The sequence below is a fragment of the Dermatophagoides pteronyssinus genome, unplaced genomic scaffold (assembly GCF_027571235.1).
Source record: "Dermatophagoides pteronyssinus isolate colony J.1.1.1.1 unplaced genomic scaffold, Derpt_VIB-CSIC_2022.12 sq0017, whole genome shotgun sequence".
Lineage (NCBI taxonomy): Eukaryota > Metazoa > Arthropoda > Arachnida > Sarcoptiformes > Pyroglyphidae > Dermatophagoides > Dermatophagoides pteronyssinus.
Window position 1 is genome coordinate 440,202 of NW_027461541.1, and position 24,836 is coordinate 465,037.

At 29.4% G+C, this 24,836-nt stretch overlaps 3 protein-coding genes and 1 long non-coding RNA gene across 6 annotated transcripts; 1 reads left to right on the forward strand and 3 right to left on the reverse strand.

Annotated features, from left to right (window-relative positions):
• Window positions 1-341: 341 nt before the first annotated feature.
• LOC113794159 (uncharacterized) lies at window positions 342-3,020 on the reverse strand. Its single transcript, XM_027344253.2, has 2 exons — window positions 1,901-3,020; window positions 342-1,835 (listed from the first exon to the last, which is right to left on the reverse strand). The coding sequence occupies exons 1-2, from the start codon at window positions 2,877-2,879 to the stop codon at window positions 502-504; spliced, it is 2,313 nt and encodes a 770-aa protein (XP_027200054.2). The 5' UTR covers window positions 2,880-3,020; the 3' UTR covers window positions 342-501.
• Window positions 3,021-4,802: 1,782 nt separating this feature from the next.
• Moe (moesin) lies at window positions 4,803-15,413 on the forward strand. Of its 2 annotated transcripts, none has more exons than XM_027344233.2 (5): window positions 4,803-5,160; window positions 12,957-13,352; window positions 13,425-14,580; window positions 14,658-14,767; window positions 14,848-15,413. In XM_027344233.2, exons 2-5 carry the CDS (start codon window positions 13,056-13,058, stop codon window positions 15,010-15,012), a joined length of 1,728 nt encoding a protein of 575 aa, XP_027200034.1. In that variant the 5' UTR covers window positions 4,803-5,160; window positions 12,957-13,055; the 3' UTR covers window positions 15,013-15,413. The 2 variants fall into 2 exon arrangements, with proteins under 2 accessions (XP_027200034.1, XP_075678593.1); XM_075822478.1 differs by lacking the exon at window positions 4,803-5,160 and adding an exon at window positions 11,971-12,113.
• LOC142645661 (uncharacterized) lies at window positions 9,349-11,740 on the reverse strand. Its single transcript, XR_012846738.1, has 3 exons — window positions 10,786-11,740; window positions 10,145-10,718; window positions 9,349-9,979 (listed from the first exon to the last, which is right to left on the reverse strand). It is a non-coding gene; the product is annotated as an uncharacterized LOC142645661 (long non-coding RNA).
• Window positions 15,414-15,898: 485 nt separating the features above from the next.
• LOC113794142 (uncharacterized) lies at window positions 15,899-22,904 on the reverse strand. Of its 2 annotated transcripts, none has more exons than XM_075822477.1 (3): window positions 22,685-22,904; window positions 19,559-19,784; window positions 15,899-19,422 (listed from the first exon to the last, which is right to left on the reverse strand). In XM_075822477.1, the coding sequence occupies exons 2-3, from the start codon at window positions 19,782-19,784 to the stop codon at window positions 16,292-16,294; spliced, it is 3,357 nt and encodes a 1,118-aa protein (XP_075678592.1). In that variant the 5' UTR covers window positions 22,685-22,904; the 3' UTR covers window positions 15,899-16,291. The 2 variants fall into 2 exon arrangements, with proteins under 2 accessions (XP_075678592.1, XP_027200035.2); XM_027344234.2 differs by lacking the exon at window positions 22,685-22,904 and adding an exon at window positions 21,647-22,613.
• Between the last annotated feature and the right edge of the window lie 1,932 nt (window positions 22,905-24,836).

The window sequence follows — 24,836 nt, forward strand, 5'->3', positions numbered from 1 at the left end:
ATATTCAGAAGAGAAAAAAAAACAAAAACAAAAAACTGGCAACAAATTCTGTTCAACAATCTCAACAACTTGATTAGTATAAATTTGGCAATTCGGGAAAAAAAATCAATTTTAGCAATAAAAAAAATTTCCGATCACGTGATTTTCAAGTAAAAAATATCAAAAAATAAACTCCGCCCAGATCAAAAATGTTGATCAAAATGATTTTTTTTCATTCATTACATACACATTGATTACAATCGTTTTTAATGATGATGTGTACCTGTTTCACTCTCGTCAATATATACAAAACACAATATTGCGCAGTTCGAATATATTTTAAAAAAAAAAATGTGACGCAGTTTTGAACAATTTCGATTGCCACCAAAAGATGGCAATAGTGTTTATTTCAAAATTCAAATAAAATACAAAACAAAATTTTTTAGTTTTTTACGAGAAAAAACTAACAAAAAACAAAACAAAAAATGCTTATAGGAATGACCAAAATAATAATTCACCGGATCAATTTTGACGATATAATTTCATTAATTCTAAATGACGATCAATCGATACTGACCAACGACGTTGTTGTAGTTGTTGTTGTTGATTTTGTTGTGGTGGTGATTTGTGTATTGGCGAAGGAATTTGTTTGGAAATTTGCATTGATTGTAATTGAAAATTAATATTTTTCTTTACTTTTACCGATGATTCGGGTAATGGACATGATCGTACAGAACGTATTTGATCCGATTGATCATCATCATCATTGCCATTACGATTACGATTCGGTGTTGAATAATTATTTTTACTTTGATTATCTTTGTTGTTTTGACAAAGATAAGCTTGTTCTTCATTCAAAATAATTGCTTTTAATTGATCAAAATCAATTGAATGACGGCTAATTGTATTTGTATTATATGTACAACCATAATTTGAACGTAACCAATAATTTAACCAATATAATTCAGTTGGTATACCATACATTAATAATGTTAATAATTGACCAAGATCTTCTTGTTGTTCTAATTCGGGGAAATATTTTCTCATTTTCAATTCAAATTCATTTAAATATTCATAACAATGACCAATTTTTGCACGTTTCAAATTCATTAATAATTCATAACGATCATCAATATGACAAATATTTTTAATTCGATTCAATTTTACTAATCGTTCGGTTTGTTGTTTATTATTATTTTCATGATGAATAAGTGGTTCAGGAAGACTTTTAAATGCTTTAATTGTTGGACTTGGTGGTGAAGAGCTTGTAGAAATTTTTCTTTGACTTTTAAATGATTCAATTTTTGGACTTTTTGTTGAAGAATTTGTAGCAAATTGTTTTGATGGACTGCCCATATTCAAATAATCAAATTTTTTCATACGATCATTACAGAATTGTTTCCAAAATTCTTTTGTAATTGAAAATTTTTCATGATTATCATTACCATTACTATTATCAATATTATTATCATCAACTTGACTAACATGACTTTCAAATGAACCGATACCAGAATCCAAACAAGTAGAATCAATGGATATATTATCATCATCGGATAACTGTTCTTTTTTCGGTTCTTTTTCTGGTTGTTTTTTCACTGATCGTTCATTTCGTTCATTTGCACATGATGATGATGATTTAAATAATTTTTTCAATGACCAATCATCATCATAAGTAAAAATATCAAAATCAATTTGTTTTTGTTGTCGACGAAAACGTCGTTTAGATTTTGCTAAATGGCTATTTTTCTGTTGTTGTTGCTGCAATGATTGAATCGTTTGATTTTGTTTCAATTTTCGAACAGGTTCTTGAAATAATTTGTTCAAATTCCAATCATCCAGTTCTGGTTTTGGTTCAGCTAAATTCATTCAAATTAATTTAAAAAAACGAAAAAAATTTTGAAGAAAAAAAATTTTTACAAACCTTTTTTTGGTGTACGAAAAATTTGTTCCAATGTTGTTTTCCATTCATTTGAACCAAATTCAATTTGACGATCAATTTGATAATGATGACGACTGCCACGACCACGTTCTAATTTCATTTGAAATGGTGATGATTCATGTCCACTACCAGTTGGTTTACCAGAATCAGCAATACTATCACGATCAACAAATGATTTATCATCAACATCAGCATCAACAATTTCATCAATTAATGAACCATCATCATTACGACGTATAACAAGACGTCTTGGTCGATTAATAACAGTAGTTTTTTTATCAGAATTATTCATTGTAAATGATATAGTTTCCGAACCAAATAGATGATCAAGATTACATATGGATGATGATTTATTGATTTGTTGTTTGGAAATATTATTATTATCAATACAACAACCATCATTGTTACTATTATAACTACTACTTGTTTGACTACTACTACTTTCATCAGTAAAATGTAAACGAATTGGTTCCATTTGAAATGGACTATTATTATTATTTTCAATATCATCATCATAATAATCATCTTCCATTGGATGTTCATATATTGTTGGCAACGATGTTAATAATAATGTTGATTGTATCGATTGTATCGATTGTTCAATATCTTCCGTTATATCATCATCATTGACATCAGCAATCGTTTCTTCTTCTTCTTCTTGTTGTTGATTAATCGATATTGATGATAAATTTTCTTCGATTTTTTCATCATCCGCATCTTCATCATCAATATTCGATTCCAACGATAATGATTGCGATTGCGGTTGATTGTCGTTATTATTATTATCAGTTATTCTTCGAATCACATAATCATTATAAAACATCATTTGTTTTAATTTTTTTGTACGTTTTCGATTCTTCTTCGGTAGTATGAATATCGTTACTGGTCTAAATTTTTTTTCAACTTTCGGTTTATACGGTAATTGTTTTGGTTTACGAAAACAACAAAACAAAAATGACATAGAAAATGAATGTAAATATATAATTGAAACAAGGCAAAATAGAAAATTTTTTATTAAACGAAAAATAAAGTGAAAAAAATTATCACTACAAAAACAAAAAAAAAAAAAACTGGGATAACGTTGAGAACAAACAAAAATTTTCTCAAATAATAATTGTCTTGGTTTAAATAATGTTCGAGGCAAACAAACAGGCTTCCTAAACATCATCTTCATCATTGTTTTTATGATTTAAAATTGTCAAGTTCAATAATCATCCTTTTTCTAAATTGAATTTTTTTTTGTCAAAGTTTAAAGATATATTTTGTTTTCCATCCATTCACTCATTCATCATTGAATGAATGAAATCATTTTTGACATTTAACATTTATTTATGTTTGAAGAAAAACGAAAACGAAAAAAAAAAATCCTTAAAATATATCAGTTCGGTTTCAATTCGATCAATCGATTGATTGATTAGACATCGATCTAGAAAAAATCCCAAAAAAAAAAAAAGAGAGAAACCCGTTTCCAAGCATGATAATCCATCCATCCATCCATTTATCATTGAAGAGAGATTTTTCTCGATGAAACGCCCATCATATTGAAGAAAACGAAAACAAAAAATTAGGATAATAACCGGATATATGCATCATCATCGAATGATTCATATTTTTTATTGATCATTTTCAAAAAAAGAGCGGGCACATTGCATGTTGCCATATATTGCGCTGTTTGTTCGGTTTTGTTTTGTTTTGTTATCCGATTTTTTTAGTTTCTGGTATCATAACTACAACACACACACCAATCACATCGACATATATTTTATTATTATTTGACATCCAAATGACAGCAATAAACACAGCAATCATAATCATAATCATCATAATCAACAACAACAATGTTGCATCAATCAATCATCATCATTGTTGGTTGAATGATGATGATGATGGTTGCTTGGTCGACCATTATCCTCTCTCTTTCTGAAAATCGTTTTTCGCTTTTCCAAATAGATTTTTCCTTCCGAAAGAAAAAGCATTCCATTTTGGGCAACCAAGTTTCTTTTTTTTTTTTGACTGATTTTTTTCGGGTTTTGAATTGTGGAACAACAACCGAAATGGAAAAACGAATTTTATTTTAACCTGTTGCGTGGCAACTATTTCGTTCATTTCGTTCGTTCGTTTTTGTTCAATATTTGAGGATGCAATCAAAAAAAAAGTTTCGATTTTCAATTTTCTCAACAAATTTTATCAAAAACCAAACCTCAAATAAACATGCGTTGTTTTGTGGCTGGGATAAACGCCGCCGCCGCCGCCGGTTTCGATTCGTTGATTTTTTTCTTTTACCTCAACGGTGGTGGTGGTGGTGGTTTGTTTTAATGCTGATGATATTTGTATAAAAAAAACCGGCAATAATTTATGACATGCGCAATACGGTGCAATGATATACATGTAGCGCAAGTTTTTTCATTTTTGCTTTTGCTTGATCCATTCATTCATTCATTCATCAATCAACAGTTGTTATTATCATCAACAAAAAACAAACGACAACCACAGTGGTGGTAGTGGCAAGTTATATTGATGGAAAATGTGATGAAATCAAAATGGATGATAAAATGATAAAGTGCACAAGAGAGCGAGAATGGGAGGAAATCAAAAGTGAAAAGTTAATAGTGAGAAATTTTATTTGTATTGAAACGGAAAACTTTCTCTCTCTGTTCAAAAACTGAAATTTTTTGAGAGAAAAAAACGTTGAATAATCATCAACATCATTTCAATCGATTGATCGTTGCATGATCATCATCATCATCGTAATCATCAAACAAAACAAACGACAACCACTAGTTGCTTTTTGCTGGTTTGGTTTGGTTTGGTTTTTCATCAATTTAATCATCAACGTCTACTAATGAAACAAATATATAGTTTGGTTTGGTTATTTTAGTTTTTTGTTTGATTTGGTTTGTTTGATTTGATTTTGGCTTAATTCAGTTTTTTGATCATTTCAAACATTCAATTCGATTTGCGTTTGAAAAAAACGATTTTTTTTTTTGCTGTGAAAACACACCTGAAATATATTGTAAAAATTGGATCAAATTTTCATTTTGTGGTTTTTCTTTCGTTTCATGATTGTGTGTTTCACAACTGTGTGTGTGTCTCGGTGTTTTGTTTTGTTTTGTTTTTAATGTGAATGGCACGAATCACTTAAAGTGTCGTGTGTTTTTATTCAGAAATTTCAAAAATTTCATTCATTTCAACCATTGAAATCAAAATCAATTGATCCAAAAAAGATCAATCAAAAAAAAGGGGTAAGTTTTGCTGTGAATTTTTCTATTTCTACACAAACACACACTCAAAAATCTATCGAAAAACATTTTCTGATTCGTCATCATTTGATGACTTTTTGTTTTGTTTTCTGTTGTTTTTTTTTGAATAATAATTTCGAATCAAAAACAACAACAACAACAAATCCTAGATACCGTGTGACAACAACAAACAAGCATCAAACAACAGCGAAAAATTGACATTGAAAACAATGATTGATTGATTAAACATGACCGAAACAAATGAAAAAAAATAGAAAAACGAAAAACAAAACAGGTGAAAAACATATAATCATCATTGTGTGTTTGGTTTCAATTACCCAAATCAAAAAAAAATTCAAATTTCTTTTTTGTTTTTCGTTTGTTCATTTCGTGATTCTATTGTTGTTGTTGTTGTTGTTGTTGTTGTTGTTTAGATTAACAGGCAAGCAGAAATTATTATTATTATTATTTTTGTTGAATAAATCATCAAATGAACATAACAACAACAACAAGCAGCAAATGGGGAAAAACATTATTTCCTTTTTCTCCATTTGTTTGTTTCCCTAAATATAACCAAATGATGATGATGATGGGACAAAAAAAAATATTGAAATATCATCATCATCAATAATTTGATAGAGTGGGGGAGAGAGAGAAAGTAAGCAGGATGCAAATTGATGACAACTTTCGTTTTTTCGTTTTTTTGATTGACATAACATTTATAAATAGAGAGTGAGTGAGAGTGAGAGAAAATCCAAAACGGGAAATTGTGGCCATCGTCGTGTGTGAACCGAAAACTTTTTTCCTTTCCTTTTTCAATCAAACATTCGATTCGATTCGATCGACCGATCGATCGATTGATTAATGTTTCCAGAAACGAATGTTGTTAGGTTGTTGTTTAATCTAGATAATGTAGAAATCACCAAATAAGATTTGAAAGATTTTTTGGCTTAAATTCCATTCGGATAAAGGAAGAAATTTTTAGTTTTTCTTTCATTTGAAATGAAATTTGATAGACAACAACAGAAAAAAATTCACATTAAAAATTTGCCATTATCCATCCACATCACCAAAGAGAGAGAGAGTAAATCTCTTATTCCACATTATCTATGTAAACGCTCGTTTTGTTTTGTTGTTGTTGTCAATTTTTTCGTGAATAATAATATATCTCTTTGAATATAACCCAGTAACAACAACAACTATATGACATTTCTTCTTTCTGATGATTATCGATGATGATCATCGATGATTAATGTTGATGTTGATGATGATTGCTATCTTTATGGTTATAAAAAACCAAAATCAAACAGACAAACAACCAAACAAACAATGCAAAAAAAAAATTTGAAAAAAATATTGGCCAAATATGCAAATGGATTGTTTCGTTTCGTTCGTTCGTTCGTTTTGTTTTGTTTCGTTTTTGAATTATTAGTTGCGTGAAAAAATGAAATGAAATGAAAGAAATTCAAACAAACAAACAACAATTGTGAATAATGATGATGATGGAAACAAAACAAAACAAAACAAAAATTTGTATAAATCAAAACAGAAAAAATACATTCAAAACATGTGATGTGTTATTGTGGAATCCACCATTGGTTTTTCTCTTCTTTCATTTGGTTTCTTCTATCTCTTTCATTCAAAGAGAGCCGGAAGAGGTGCGCCAATCATCATCATTGTTAACGGTGGTTAACTGTGCTTGTGGACAAATTTGTTTGTTTTTTGTTTTGTTTTTGGGCAAATATTATCATCAAGTCAAGTCAATCAGTCAATCAATCAAGTTAATCAATCAGTTAGTTTATCGCCGAAATGACAATATGATGATGATAGCCAACCGAAAAACAAAAATTTCTATATTTTTTTTGACATTCAAAATGTTCGTTGGTTCGTTCGTGATGATGATGATTAATTGATTTTTTGCTAAATCAATTAATTTTCAATTGGAGAAATCAATCTTTCAAATGATGATGATGAATCAATCTCTCTCTCTCTCTCTCTCTCTCTCTCTCTCTCTCTCTCTCTCTCTCTCTCCATCGTTTTCTCTCACACTTTTCAACAACAGAAATAAGAGAAAACATCAATCATATCAAAATCCAACGAAACAAAACAAAATTGAAAATTGAAAGTTAAAAGTTGAAAAAAAACTGTAAACAAGAAATCATTTTGATCGATATGATGCTCAAAGTGTTTGTGTGTGTGTGTGACAGGTTTCCAACCGATTTTCAATTTCTCATTTGCCATTGATTTTTTCCCCATGGAAATATCGATTTTTGTTTTTCTTCTGAAACAAAAAAAAAAATGAAAAGTTTGGCTTGATGATAATGATGATCATTATTATAATTAACCATTATGCGAATTCATAAAATCATTATTATGATAATAAAATAATTAATTTTTTTTAATTATAATCATCATTAACGAAATGATAATGATTATGTTGTAACCAAACAACAACAATAACAATAAAGATTTTTTTAATTTCAAAAAAATCATCATTAATATTGTAATATGAATAACGAATATGATAATGATTCAATTCATCAATAATGATCAATAACAATAACAATCAATCAATCAATCGATCGATGAATGATTTTCAGTTGAACAGTTTTTCAATTTATAACCTTGATTTTTTTTTTTTAATTTTGTAGCGAGTATTTTTGATGAAAGTTTTATCAAATTTCAAATTTTCATGTCTTTATCAAATTGCAAATTGATTAATTTATCAAAGTGTTTTTTCACTTCTCGAAATATTTTCTGTACTTATTGATCTTATTGGATCGAATTTCATTGAACTCGTTCGATAGACGAACTGAGAGAGAGAGAGAGAGAGATAAGATTAGATTTCTCTCGTTTTCATTGATAGTAATTTTATCCATCATCACCGAAAATAAATAACAAAATTCACTTGTAACATGATTTTGATGAGTGGATTTTTTTTTGGTTTTTGAATCCCAAAAAAACATCTCATCTCATATCAATCAATCAATCAAATTGAAAGTTTTTTCTCCTTACCTCAACACAGCACCGAACACAAATCACCAACAACATTCTAATCTGCCATTCACCTTTGTTTTCTTTAAAATTTTAATCCGGTTTGAATTTTTTTTTCATTTTAAATTAATCACCGTTATTCGTAACAGAAAAAAGCGTGTTTTTTTAAACAATGATTATGATTTGATTTAGGGATGTGTGTGTGTGTGTGGGTGGTTGTTGTTGTTGTCGTTGTTTTTCCAAATTGATGCGGCTTTCTGTTGCCAAGTTTCATCATTATTTTTGTCTTTAAAAAAACACATCCGATTTTTTCTGTATCAAACCCGTAAAAGGTCATTCATTTTCAAATGTCGCGACAAAATTTGAAAAAATTTAAAAAAGTCAAAAATTTCAATTATTTGCGAAATCAGGTAACAGGTTACGCAGGTAATAACAACAATGATTTCAAAATGGGGAAAGAAAATCTTAATTTTTTTCAGTTTTTCTCTCTTTGTTGTATAACGGTGATGTGAATGTGATTGATTGAAATGTTATTGTGCTAATGTGAGAATTCAAAAAAAAAGAAGAGGAAAAAAACTAACTTGCAAAGTTTTTTTTTTCCTTCATCGAAAAAACATTCAATTTTTTTCCCCTGCAGTTGACATTTGAATACAGTCATTTTCTGTTGTTGATGATGATTATCTGAAGATCTTTTGATTCTTATTGTTCCACTTTTTTGTTTGTTCCAGGTAAATTTTCAAATTTTTTTTCAAATATTCATGATATGGACATTCATTTTAAAAACAAAACAAAAATCTCATCATCATTTGGATGATTAATCCATCTTCAGTATCCATCATTGTTTTCTTGCTTGTTTGCTCGTTTGCTTTGCTTTGTTTTGTTTTTGTCGTCGTCGTTGATTATCAATGATGAAGATTTTTGTTTTTTGTTTTCAAAACAATCATTCAAAAAAAATGATTTCTGGTCGTGTGGGAGATGAAAGAAAGTGGATGGGGGGGGAAAAAACTATAACATATTTTTTACAAATCAATTTACCTGAGGATCACAAATCCTCTCTCTCTCTCTCACTCTATTTTTAAAGCAAAAACCGGAACTAAGAGAGAGACCGAAAAACATCATTGAGTGATTCGAATCTTTTTTTATTAAATTTATATTAAAAGATTCGACATTTGGACCTAAAATTTATTTTTGATCCTATGTTGTTGTTGTTGGATGATTAAAGATGAAAATAAAAAAAAGAAAGGTGCCATCATCATCATCATCATTAACTAATCCAATTAATTCAAACAGCTTTTCAAAAAGCATCTTTTTTAACCATTCGTTCGTCCGGCAAAGAAACGGAGAAAATTGTTTAGCTTTTTCTAGTGACCTAAATATGTGTGTGATAAATAAATAAATATGGTAATGATGGATGGATGGATGGATGGATGGATGAATTGCACTGAATGAAAAACCGAGAACACAGACACAGAGAGAGAAAGAGTTGAGATACAGTGAAGATTCTTCATTCATTAAGAAGTTTTTTTTCCTGCAAAGATTCAACACTTTTTCGTTTTTTTACCTGAAAAAAAAGTGAAAAGTAAAAGTAAAAAATTCACACATCACTCATCTCATCTAATCAATCAATCTTTTTGTTGAATTTTATTTCCGTTTATTCCATCATCATCATTATTCACAGGAATCCATTCTATTAGATTTTTTTTCCTTTCCTGGATGTTTCATCTATCACCAAAAATTGAAAATTAAACCCCAATAAAAAAAAAAATTTTGATTAAAAGGTGTGAAATATGTTTACGTGTGAATTTCGTCTTTTTTTCTGTTTTGTTTCCTTTGGATAAATGTCATAAAATTATTATTTTAGCGTTGATGACGGAAACGGTAAATGTTAAAATCGCAAAAAAAGAAAAAACCAAATTTGAATAAAGATGATAAAATTAACAGGTAAAATAAAAAAGGAAATTATCATCAACATTTGATGATGAGAATTTATTACCTGAGTTTTTTTTTGACTGGGATAACATAAGCCAGTGACTGAGTGTTTTGTGTGTGTGTGTGTGTAGGTGAAAATGGATCATCATCATCATCATCATTTGCTTGATCTATTGCGATCATAAAATAGTGGTGGGCGTTATGGCTTGCTTGCTTGTTTTTCAAATTTCATTTTTTTTCAAAAGCTAGTTTGCAAAAACAATGACTATTTGAAAAACATTTTTGTTAGTTTTTTTTGGCAAAAAAAAGCAAGGATTAAACATTTTTTGCTGAATCCGAATCCGAAATCAATCGTGATTATCGATTTTTCTGTTCGATAATGATAACATCATGATGATGATTGTCACGTTGTCAAAGAAAGTACAATATTTTCCCCCTTCACTTTTGATAGACAAATAGATCAGGTATCTACCTGATTATCATCATCATAAAAAATCATTATTATTATTATTTTTGTTCTTCCATCCATCAATCACATAGATCCACAGGTATAGAGAACATGATAAAGCATCCAGACAAAAGCAAAAACCAAACCAAACCAAACAAAATGACAAAAAATCATGTATCGTTCATTCAACCTAAAACATACCAAAAAAAAAAAAAAAAAAAAAATTAGACCGGAAAAATAAATAAATAGAGACAGACCAGGTGATTTAATCATCATCATAAGAGATTCATTGATGGTATCCAGTGAATGAATGTAGAGTGGAGTGGAGTGATTGAGCAAAAAAAATTATTATCAATTTGGAATTATGCTAGGTCACCATCATCGTCATTCGGTGGCGGAAAATGGAAAAATCTGATGAATTTCGTTTTGTTTGTTTGATTTTTGATTTTCGTTTGACTTTATGCAAATCAAATAATGAAGAAAAAATTCACACATTTTGTTTCTTTCGTTCAATATTCCTTGAATTTTTAGTTGAATTTCCAGGTTGACATTTTTTTTTTGTTTTCCGTTTTCTGATGTTTTACGTTTACGTTTTGTTTGTTTGTCTTGGTGTGGTATGTGTAAAGGCGCCCTTGATATTTTCTGTATTCAATTTTTGCCGAGTTGGTTGGTTGGTGGTCTACCTGTGTGTTTATCATTTTTTCAAATTTACATCAAATCAAATCAATCAATCAAATGATTGGCGAAATGTGATGAGCACATGCGCTTTTCAAAATTTTATGATCAACACAATTGACTACCTCAACAGAACACAAGGTAAGTGTTTGATTATTATCATCAACGTTGGCCACCAAAAAAATCAATGATTATTACGATGATCGAACGAACGAAAGAACCACCACCATACAACCAGAAAAAAAACCGAAAAATTTTCATTCATTCATTCATTGATGATGATGATCATCAAACCAGAAATTGTGGCAAAAATAAAAAGATATCAGTATTGTTGTTTGGTTGTTGGTGGACAACCACGTTGCACCACTACCATCATCATCATCATTTGATATTATCATTTATTACATTGCACTGTTGCGCCTGTCATAGACTGCTCACATTTTTGTTTGTTTGTTTGTTGGAAGCATGATAAAATGTGACGACAAGCTTTTTTCGGTTTGATATATTTGAACAAACCAAACTAAATCAAACTAAACTAAACACACACACACACTGATGACATGATGTTTATGAACGGTTCATGTACTCGCTATATGTTTTTTTTTTTTTGATGATGATGATGATGAGACATATGTTTAATGTTTGATGATGAGAATTTTTTTGTCGATAATAATAATAATCATCGTTTTGTTGTTTTTGTTTGTTGTTTTGTTTGATTAATGCTCAAATCACAAAAATTGCAAACATTTCATTCCAAAAATCATCATCATATCCATTTTCTTCCGAACAAAACAAAAAAAAAATCAATCGATTTTCTTCACCCAAACACATTGTCATCAACAGGTGGTTGTCAATGTGTAAAGAGTTTATCATTAAAAATTGTTGATTATAAATATCATCATCAAATTTGGTGAGTTTTTTCTTATTCTAATCAATCAATCAATCAATCAATCAATTTCACTATAATGTAATGTTACAAACAATTTTGTAATCAAAATTATCAAATGATGAATCATCGCTTGTATTAATGCCCAAGAATGACCAAACCGGCGTAATTTTGTAATCTTTTTTTTGGTTTTAAATCTTTTTTTTTTTTTTTTTTGCTATTAAAATTACACGGAAAAATCTTGAATCCAATTTGTATCCTTTTTAAATTATCATTTTGGTTTCTTCTTTCATTTGGTTACCAATTATTGCCAATCAGGACAACAAAATATATAGACATAGGCAGACATTAAAAAAAAAGAGATGTATGTGGAACAATCAAAATTAAATTTGAGCTGTCATTATAAAAAAAATTTTTTAATATGATTTTTGATGATGATGATGATGATGATATATCTATAATATGAAGGGCGACATTTAATATTATTATTATTATTAATGTTTGGCGTCAAACCAAACTAAACTAAACTAAAAAAAAAAAAATATAATCCGAAAATCATAATGATGAGTATATCAGTTGTATGTGTATGTGCGTTTGGTTGTTTGGTTGTTGTTGTTGGGGATGTTGATCGGTAAAACAAAAAAAAATGTCTTTACTTTACCAATAACCATCATTATCATTATCTATTACACACTAAACACACACTCGACAGGCAAAAGAAACCAAAATTTTTTTTTTGTTAATCATCTTTAATTGAACAGTCGATTTTTTTTTCTTCTCAAATTACATTCTTTTATTTCCATTTTGGTTGATTTTTTGTTTCTAATTAACATTCTTTTTTTCTCCAATCTTTTTTTCTTTCCATAGATTCAATACATTCCACATTTTCTACGATTTTCAAAATTCCCGAAATAAATTTTCCATTTTTTTGTTTGTTTGAAAATCAATAAATAAAAATCAGCAAAAATGCCACGAGCAATTAATGTACGTGTTACAACAATGGATGCAGAGTTGGAATTTGCAATCCAACCAAGTACAACCGGTAAACAATTATTTGATCAAGTAGTAAAAACTATTGGTCTACGTGAAATATGGTTTTTCGGTTTACAATATACTGATTCAAAAACCTATACAACATGGCTTAAATTGAATAAAAAAGTTATGTCACAAGATGTTAAAAAAGATAATCCATTACAATTTAAATTTCGTGCCAAATTTTTTCCTGAAGATGTACAAGATGAAATTATTCAGGATATAACATTGGTAAGTTTTGCTGTTTGTTTTGTTCATTTGATGATTTGTTTGATTAAAATTTTTTTTTCTTTTAAAAAATAGCGTTTGTTTTATTTGCAAGTAAAAAATGCAATATTAAGCGATGAAATTTATTGTCCACCTGAAACTTGTGTTTTATTGGCATCATATGCTGTACAAGCAAAATATGGTGATTATAATCCTGATGTACATCAGGATAGTTGTCTACAGAATGATCGTTTATTGCCACAACGTGTTGCTGATCAACATAAATTGACAAGAGAAGAATGGGAAAAACGTATTACTGAATGGTGGCAAGAACATGGTGGTATGGCACGTGAAGATGCTATGATGGAATATTTAAAGATTGCTCAAGATTTAGAAATGTATGGTGTTAATTATTTTGAGATTAAAAACAAAAAAGGAACAGAATTATGGTTAGGTGTTGATGCACTTGGTTTGAATATCTATGAAAAAGATAATAAATTAACACCTAAAATTGGTTTTCCGTGGAGTGAAATTCGTAATATTTCATTTAATGATAAACGTTTTGTTATTAAACCGATTGATAAAAAATCACCGGATTTTGTATTCATTGCACCACGATTGCGTATTAACAAACGTATATTGGCATTATGTATGGGTAATCATGAATTGTATATGCGACGACGAAAACCGGATACAATTGAAGTACAACAAATGAAAGCACAAGCACGTGAAGAAAAATCGGTTAAAAAACAGGAACGTGAAAAATTGATTAAAGAAATGAAAGCAAGAGAAATGGCTGAAAAGAAACAACAAGAATATGAAGATCGTATTCGTCAAATGCAAGAAGAAATTGAACGCCGTGAACGTAATCTATCGGAAGCACAGGAAACTATACGACAATTAGAAGAACAATTACGTCGTGTACAATTGGCCAAAGAAGATATGGAATTACGATCAAAAGAATTGGAAGAATTGTATGCAAAATTAGCCGAAAGCAAACAAATGGAACAAGCTGAACGTGAAAAATTGGAAGAAGAAGTACGAGCTAAACAAGCTGAATATGAACGTGTTCAAGAAGAAGTACGCGCAAAGGAAGAGGAAACAAAACGTTTACAGAATGAAGTTGAAGAAGCACGTAAACGACAAGAACAATCAAAAGCAAATCTTGCAGCAGTAACTGAAACGCCACAAAATCATCATGTTGTTGAAAATGATCATGAAGAAAATGATGATGAATTGACTAATGGTGATGGTAAGTAAAAAAATCACCTTATCAATTTTAATAATAATTAATGAAATTTGTTTTTTACAAAATATTTAAAAAAAAAGTTGAAGTTCATTTCAATGGTGATGCTGATAGTGCTATCGATGTGCCACGACCAGAAGAAGATCGAACAACTGCAGTATCAAAAAAGAAAGATTTACAAGAACAACTTAAGGTTTGTTTCATTTTTGACAACAAAAAAATATTGATTTTAATTTTGTTTTCTAATTTTTCTTCCCAAAACCAAACCAAAAGCAATTGAGCAAAGATCTTGCATTGAACAAAGATGATACAAAAGTAACTGCAAATGATAGGTTGCATCAGGAAAATGTTAAAATGGGACGTGATAAATATAAAACATTACGTGAAATTCGTAAAGGAAATACAATGCGTCGTGTTGATTATTTTGAAAATATGTAATAATCTGAATGTCCTGATCCAAAATCCAATCAAATGAATTGTTATTGAATTTTATAAAAATTGCAAAATTATAATCAGAACAACAACAACAACAATAATAATAATAATGATTTTTCATTTCAGTTTTTTTTTCTTTTCATAATTTTTAAAAATTACTCTATTTGTCCATTTTAATTAATTATTATAATTATAATTATTATTTGATTATTAATAAGCAATTACAAACATTACATTACATTACAAAAATTTAAACTAATTTTGATACATACACAACAACAAACGATTGGGAACAACAACAACAAATTCTGAATGTCTCTGATGATTTAACACCATATACACCACCAGCACAAACACCACATCAAGAATATAAACAGACTTATAAATGTTTGATTTTTCAAGAATTTTTTTTCCTCCTATTCTACTACTACTACTTTTTCTTCCTTCTCATTTAATTGATTGCTTTATTTGATTGATTGATTACCTATATTCTATTTTTAATTATTATTAATTATTATTATTATTATTATTATTATTGAAAATTATTATTATTTAAAAAAAAGATGAAAAAAATAAGAAATTACACACACACACACACGACTGTCAAAAAAAATGTTTGTTACTCTTTATTATTTTTGTAGAAAAAAAAACAATAATACTTTGAATACTTTTCCCATATTTATTTATTTTCATTGATTCGTAATTTGAATTTTTTGGTAAAAATCATCGCCACTAGATGGTAGCACGTTGTTCAATTTTATTTGAAGAGAATGAAAAAACACTGTTTTTTGTTACCAATTTCAATTATCAAAAAATCAATTAAACATTTTTAGATAACTTGTTGCATTCAAATATTAGCAAGTAGTGAAATTTATTTATGAATCATTTATGATCTCGAAAAAACCAACCAAACAAACAAACATCGAAACAAAAAAGTGTGAATAAGAGAATACAAGAGTAAAAAAAGAGTTTCCATTTCTCTGTGAGATTAATTCCATTTTGAAAAAACTACATTAATATTTTCATTTTTGCATTTAGAGGTGGATTATAATAACAATATAGAATTGTATTTCAATTAAGAAGAAAAAAAAATTGAAAATTTGAAATTACAAATATATCAAGAACAGTGAAATAGAAATAGAAAAATGATTGATGTGTTTGTGTTTGTGTAAATCAAAAGAAAGAATAATCACACAGTTTTTTATATGCAAGAAAAAAAAAATGATAAGAATATTCAAAAATTGGTAGTGCATGTATTGGTGCAGCGAGGTATATATTTTTCTCAATTACGACATTCAACCTGATGAGGAACCATTGATGATTGAATCGATTTTGCTGTTGTTGATGATGTTGATGATGATACTGTTGTTGATGTAGCCGAATCCAATGATGGTGGTTCATTATTTTTCATTGATTTTCGATTATTATTTGATTTTCGTTGTTGTTGTTGTTGTTGATGTCCATTGGTTATGATTGTTTTTGTTGATGATGTTGTTGTTGATGATGATGTTGATTCAATTTCAACATCATCTTCATCATCGGCATTATCTTCTTCTTCCTCTTCGATAACATCATCTTCATCATCAATTTCATCGATAATATCATCATCATCAACATCCGATATTGATTCATCAATACAATATGCTTGATGATGATGATGATGATGGTGATGATGGTGATGATGGTGATCATAACGTGCATCATTACTATTACCATTACTACCACTACCACTATGATGTTGATGATGATGATTATTATTCGATTCTGGTGGTTCATCAGCAATTTTCGGTGATAATTGTTTTGGATGTGATGATGAATGTTGTTGTTGTTTTGTTATTGATGATGATTCTGTTGATGTTATTACTGTTTGTAATGAAGATGATGAATGTTGATCTTGTTGTTGTTGTTGTTGTTGATTATTACTACTTGTACTACTACAATTAGTATTATTATCAATTTCAGTTTCCGATGATGATGATGATGATGATGAACAATATGATGATATTGATGGTGGTGATTTAGATTGTTCATTATTATCAATTGTAACAGCGAAATGTAATTCACCATGTTGTTCAATATGCAAATTATCATCATTATCATGTTTTGTAGCCAATATTTCCATGTTTAAATGTTTTTCATTACGATGTTCAATCAATTGATTAGCCATTATAAGCTGATTGCACTTGATAAATGTTTTTGTTTTATCATCATCATTATCATCATCAACAACATTATTATTATCAACAGAATTTTCGTTTGGTATTGGTGTTGTTGTTTCTAATTTCAAATTCACCATATCCAAACATTTCATTTGAACGGTACCAATCGGTAATGGAACATTGTTTGCTTTTTGTTGTTGTGAATGATGTAACGATAATGATGATGGTGGTGGTAACGATTGATGATGATGATGATTATCTTTTTTAATTAAATTATCGATACCGAAATTTGATAAACGTTTATTGCCAGCATTTGTTGTTTTTGATGGTGGTGGTGATTGTTTAATCGATTTAGTTATCGATGAATCGATAATTGGCGATTCATCATTGTTGTTGTTGTTGGATATTATCGATGAATTATTCGATGTTGGTGATGATGATGATTTTACAATCGATTTTGAATGTTCATTTACGGAAATTGTTGCCATATTTGTGAATTGTTGTGGTGTGGTAGTAGCTATTGTAACTGGTGTAGACATTGATGATGATGACGACGACGATGATGAAGATGAAGAGGATGAGGATGAAGAAGCAGATGCCGAAAGCGATGATGATGATGACGAAGGTGTTAACGGTTGCTGTTGTTTGTTACCTTTATTATTGACAAAAATTTCATCCAGTTTTTGCATCAAATTCATTGTATTATGTTTAGATTTAACATGTTTAGAAAATGATTCTTCCAAATCAAAATCATCATCACATATTATACAAATTAATTGTAAATCTTTTGTATAATGTTGATATGTATCAAAATGTTCTTGTAATGATTGTTTTGTATCAAATGTTTGTTGACATAATTGACAACGATATAATCGTATTGAATGTTTTTCCATTAAATGTTCATCAAGATCTTTTTTCCTTTCGAAACGTTGATTTTTACATTGATCACAGACAAATTTAAATTCTTTTTTACAAACATGTGTTATAATATGATCACGAAATTTATCCATATTATCAAATGATGCGGATTGTTCCGTACAATATGGACAACGAAATTTTTCCATATCAATCATTGATGCAGCAGCAGCTGCAGCAGCCGCTGCTGCTGCTGCAGCTCTTTCATGTGCTAAATTATCTAACATTGCTTGACATAAAGAATTTGCCTGTTGATGATATGATGATGGATGATTTGATGCTGCTGCTGATGCTGCTGCTGCAGCAGCCGCAAATGTTGATGACCATGGAAATGTTGAATTAGGATTCTGTTGTTGATATGTTTTCAATAAATGTTGATACGATTGTTGTGATATTGCTGCAGCACCATTTGAATATGCAGCTAAATCATATAATGAATAGAATGGAAATTTTGATAAAAAATTACCATATTGATTTGGTTGTTGATTCAATGCAGATGATGATGCGGATGATGATGAAAATAATCCAGATGATTGTTGTGCAAAATTTGCCATACGTAATGATTGCCATAAAAATGGATTATAATCAACATCGGTGTTAGTAGGATTGTGTCGACCATTTTCAGGTGATAATAAACCTGCTGCTGCTGCTGAAGCAAATTCCGAATTATTTTGAGAACCAGGAATATATAATGGTACATTTCCATTCGGAATATGATGTGAATGATGATTGAATAATGTTTGATCATGTGAATGTTGTTGTTGTTGTTGATGATGATTTGGTCCATTATTCGGTGATAATGATGATTCTTTTTTCATTAAAATATTATTATTATTATTCATCGATGATGATGATGATGATGGTGATGATGATGTTGATGATGACGATGACCATGATCCATGATGATGATGATGTTGTTTTAATTTTTTATTTGTATTATCTTTACTAAATTGTTGTTGTTGTTGTGATTGATGAATTTCATTCATTGATGAACGTTTTAATGATTGTTGTTGTTGATGCTGCTGATGATGATGATTATGATGTTGTGAATATCGAAATTGATTTTGATTTGAATCGATTGATTGATCGATTGATGATCCATTTCCGATTCCTAATCCATTACCAATATGACCACCATTTGTAATGATAGCCGATGATGTTGTTGTTTTACCATTATTATTAATTGATTTTAATGGCATTATATATGTTGGTCGTATTGATGGTTTATTATTATTGTTTGGCTGACCACCATGATGCTCTGTAACTGCTGCTGATGATGATGATGATGATGTTGTTGTTGATACATTGCGTTTATGATTCTGCATATGACTAGATAATGCTATTGTGATGAAATATGAGAGAGACAGACAGACAGAAACAGAGAGAGAGAGAGAGTGATTGAGAATTTGATTTTATCCGATAAAGATTTGTAAACAAAAATAAAAAAAAAAATTATCGATTAAAAAAAAACATACCGGCTGCTGTATTATAACCACGATTACAAAATGAACATTGAAATGGTTTCATATGATCATGTGTTTTCATATGTATTTTTAAATGATCACTACGTGAAAATGCTGATTCACATTGACTACATTGAAAACGTTTATCGCCCGTATGTAATTTAACATGACGATCACGGCTACGTTTATGTTTAAAAAAACGATGACAATATTCACATTGAAATGGTGTTTCTTCCATCTAATTAATTATAATAATAATAATAATAATACAGGTAAAAAAAGCAAAAAAAAATTAATTAATCAAACAAAAATTAATTAGTTAATTATAATCATTAATTCAAATTACAAAATAATGCTGGTACCTTTATAGAATAATTGTTTTATAATTAATTATTTAAAGAACTAAGTATATATTTTTATTTTAATTTATAAAAATGATCAAATGTAATTCAATTATTACAAAGTGTGAAATAACAAAGACAATTCAAAAATCATCAAATGAATGAATGAATAAAGAACCCCGATGTATTGAATGATGATCAAATTCTGAATGAACTAAAAGAAAATAAAAGAAAAAAACAAGTCTTTTTCTTCTCTATTCGAATTATGATCATCATCATCATTACTTGATTGAATTACCGATCCTGAAAGTTCGATCGGCTACAACAAGCAAATAACAAAAAAAAAGGAAAAAACCCGAAAAAAATAATTAGATAAGATTAGAACCAAGAATCAGAAACAAAAAAAAAGAAAGAAAGATATTGGCCGAAACAAAATATTTGAATCACAAATCATATTTAAACGATCATTCAATTAAATTAAATTCAATTCAATCATTTTAGACAATCAAAAACTTGGTCATCATCATAAATAAAATAAAGGAAGAAGAAGAAGGAAATTTGGTCAGATTCTAACCAAAGATATAAGAGATTCTTTCAATTGATACAATATAACCAAACAGAAGAAGAAAAAGAAAACACCAACGCCGATCTTAAACAACGAACAAACAAACAAACAAACAAGAAAAACGTAACAATCTTTTTGTTTCGATTATCATTAAGATTAAGCAAAGTTGAGGATCCAAGGTTTTCACAATTCAATTTTTTTTTCGGATTCATTTGTGTTCAACACACTGGGCACAACAACAACCATTGATTTTTTTCTGATTAAAATTTGCGATATTTTTTGTTTGGTTTAATTTTTTTTGTTTCTGGTAAAGATTTTTTCACCAGATTTGTTTCACACTATCTCTCAAACTTAGCTGCTATGTATTTTTTTCTTTTCTTTTCTTTTCTTTTAACGGGAGAGTGGTGTGGAGGGGGAAAAATGAAGATAAAATGTTGGCCTGGTAAAAAATTTGTTTATCCAATTTTCTTCAATTCTTTTCACCTTTTTTTTGCTACCAATGTTTTGTTTTTTGTGTAAATATTTGTCATTGAGGAGAGAGAGAGAGAGAGAGAGAGAAAGAGAGAAATTTCTACAACAACAATCTGAATTTGACCGTTGTCCTCTTTAAATAATAATAATAATAATAATAATAATTCTTCGTAATCAAATCTTCCAAATTAACTAACGAAAGAAGTAGAAAAAAAAATCCAACTATTTTAACACAAATGATGATAAATAATATATCGGTATATATTTGGTTGATCTCACAATCTCAGTGTAACTAGTGTGTGTTTTTCGATTGATTTTATATAATGATATGATTGCGGGTATAAATGTTGATTGCTTATCTTTATCTTTTTTTTTGTGTGGCCAAAATGAAATGGATTCTAGATCTGATCTGATCTGATCTGGTTGTTGTTGTTGTTGGAATCGAATAATTTAAAATGAAAAAAAATATAAAGCAATCTGATTGATATCATATGGTTGTTTTGTAAAATAAAACAAAACAAAACAAAAAAACCATAATAATAATGATAAGATAATCGTTGTCAATTGAACAAAGCGAACAACAAAAAAAAATGTGTGACTTTTTTCAACACTTAGATTATCAACAATGATGATCATCAACAAAAGAAGAAGAAAAAAAAGATACTTTAAGGGCTAATCTTATTTCACATTTTTCTTGTTTGTTTCCACCTTAGAAAAACTTACGTTAATTAAACCGATCGATGATGATGATGATCCACTTGTATTCGGTGATGATGAAATTGTATTATTTATTGTTGCTGGTGTTGCGGCTGCTGCTGCTGCAGCTGCTGCTATTGCGGCAGCTACTGCTGATGATGATGATGATGATGCGGTAATATGATGATGTTGATTTGAATGATGCGGATTTGAATTCATTTGTGTTTTAGTTTTTTTTTTCTATTTTCTTACAAATTATAGCAAATCCCATTGAATGAATGGACATACACAAAGAGATCGATTCAGTAATCGATCGATTGATTGATGTTTTACCCGAAATAAAAAAATGAAAAATTCAAAAGAAAATTTTTAAATAAAGTCAACAACGAAACGAAACGAAATCCAAAACAAAACAAAACAAAAATCAATCAAGACATCAGTTCAGGTCGATGTCCAAACACTGAATAATCATTTTTTTTGAAGAAAAAAAAATGTTTATGCTGATTAGTGGTAGTGCTGTTGTTGTTGTTGTTTTTTTCTGTTTTTCTGTTCTGTTTTTTTTGTACATTTTAGAAACGTGCACCACACAGAGAGTGACAGGGTGAGAGAATGATGAAAGCAAGCAAAGCAAGAAACTTGACTACCACCAAAGAAAAAAACTATCACCAAATTCGATTTTTTTTGAGGGTCAACGATAAAAAAGAAAAAAGAGCACCAAACAACACACGAAAGGGCCTCACACAAACTTTATAATATTCAAAAAAGTAAACCAAGTCACACAAAAAAAATCGAAATATTGATTGGTTTTGATTGGTAGTGGTGGTGGTGGTCGATACTTGTCGCTTTTCGTATGGACCTTTGGTCTTCTTGGTGGTGGTCGAAGATTAATTTCTATTTCTGTTTTGCACAGCATAGAGTGAAAATAAAGCTGTCAAATTTTCAAATTCTTCAACAACAACAAATATTTGACATTTGCCCTCTTTTTATCGAATAATGACAGACGAACAAGGATGATGAGATAATTTTTCTTATTTACTAGTTTCGATACAAGCAAAAGAAACATACCCGGATTATTTAGCAAAAGGTTAACCTGTTGAACATTTGCTGAAATTCTGTATTTCTGCAACAACAGAATTTTCGTTACACATGAATTTGGTGTGAAAATAACGTTGCACACAAGCAAAACTGATAATCAATGATGATCAAAAGCAAAGATGATCAAGATGAAACAAACAAACAGAAAAAAAATCGACCGTATAGTATTAATGTTTAAATAAAAGTGGCGCCCGATCTTTTTGTTGTTGTTTTTTTGAATAATATTATTACAGTTTACAGATTTTTATCTTTGTTAATAATGTTTTTTGAATCTTTTTCTCTTTTGCTTGCATACTCATATAGACAGCCAAAACAGACAGATAGATGATACTGTCATATCGGTATCTTGTGAAGAATGAAAATTTGTTTGTTTGTTTGCTTGTTTGATGTTCACATCCACACCACTCTTGTCGTCATCTTTTTTTTTGAATTTATTAATCGCCATCAACATAGTCATCGTTGATTATGATGTTGTTGATGATGATGATGGGCCCACCATCATCGATTGCCACTGAAAGGAATTTCTTTTCTCTCTCTCTCTCTCTCTCTCTCTTACTCTGTATATTCTCCCTTTTCGAAATATACCTGCATTTATTTTTTATGTTATTTTTTTCCTATTTGGTGCTAGTTTTGTTCATAGTGGTAATGGTGATGATGCTGGTGGTTTTATTTTTTTTGATTTTGCCTTTCGAGGATGTTTCGAAGAGTTTTTTATATTTCTCCCTTTTTTGGCGGTGGTGGTGGTGGTGGTGATCATGGTGATGATGTTCTCTCTTATATGTTCTCTTATTACTTTGGTGAAGAGATTCTAGTAAGATTTTTTTTGTTTTGTTTCTTACAAACTTTGAATGAATAGGCAAATAGGGAATTGGATACATTCTTGTTTTTCTGGATGTTTTTCCATAGTAAAATCATTGTATTCAATCGATACAAATTTTAGTTCGATCAATTACAAAATACAAAGAGAGAGAGAGAGAGAGAGAGAGAGAGAGAGAATCAAATTACATAATAGTAGGCGGTAACAACCACTATACACATATATATTATGTAGAAAAAAAGTGGGCGTCTACAAAATTGCGAATAGATAGTTAGAAGATGGGAGGAGTTTCACGAATCAATGATGATGATGATGATGTCTCTTCTTTCTTTTTTCTCCCTGATTGCTCAGCAAGTTTATTATGTGTTTTTTTTTATACAGTTTTGGCCAACATTATTTGAATGAATAAGAACGCGCCCATATTGGTGAGCGCATCGTTGCGCAAGTTTTTTTTCTTTTTTTTTGATCTATTCTTTGGCGAATAGTAAAAGGCGCCGCCATTTTAGATTCTTTACCTGATCATTTTTTTTTTTTTGGTTTTTGGTTTTTGGTTTTTGGCGAATGATATACACCTACAATAGGTTTGAACAAACTAACTTGAATCAAAAAAGAGAGAGAGAGAAAAAATCAAAAACGTGAGAGTCTGTTTTGAACCAGAAACAAAAAAAAAACTTGCTGAATTGCTGAACATACACTGTACTCACCACCACCACCACCAAAGGTGCATCACAAATCATCATCAGGGATTGAATATCGATTGATACGAAGCAGCATTTCACCAAAACAAAAACAAAAAAGAAACAATGAAAAGAAAACGAAGGAATGAACGAACGAAAAATCTTAACATCTCAATCAACAAGGCACTGTTGTTGTTGTTGTTGAGGTGCACGATTCTTTTCTTTTCTTCTTTTGGTCAAAATTGAATTGGTGAATTTTTTTTTCTCTTTTCTTTTCTTCTCAAATCCTACATTTTTTTTTTACCTTTTTTAAAAAAAAAAAAATTTCATTTTACAGGTGAAAACAAAAAACAGGTAACATCCTACGAATAATTTGTATGATGGTCATTATTAAAGTCAAGAAAAGAAAAAAAAACATCCATAAGTTACACACAAACATTCCATTAGATGATGGACAAACACAAACATTCACAAACATCGTGATGATGATGATAATCAACCAAACAACCAAACAAACAACCAGGATATCTTGTGACCACACAAGATGCTACCAATCAGAAAAATTCATTTTGTTGTCGTTTTTTTTTGACTGATATGATTCGATTGATTTTTATTCAACTTGAAAACA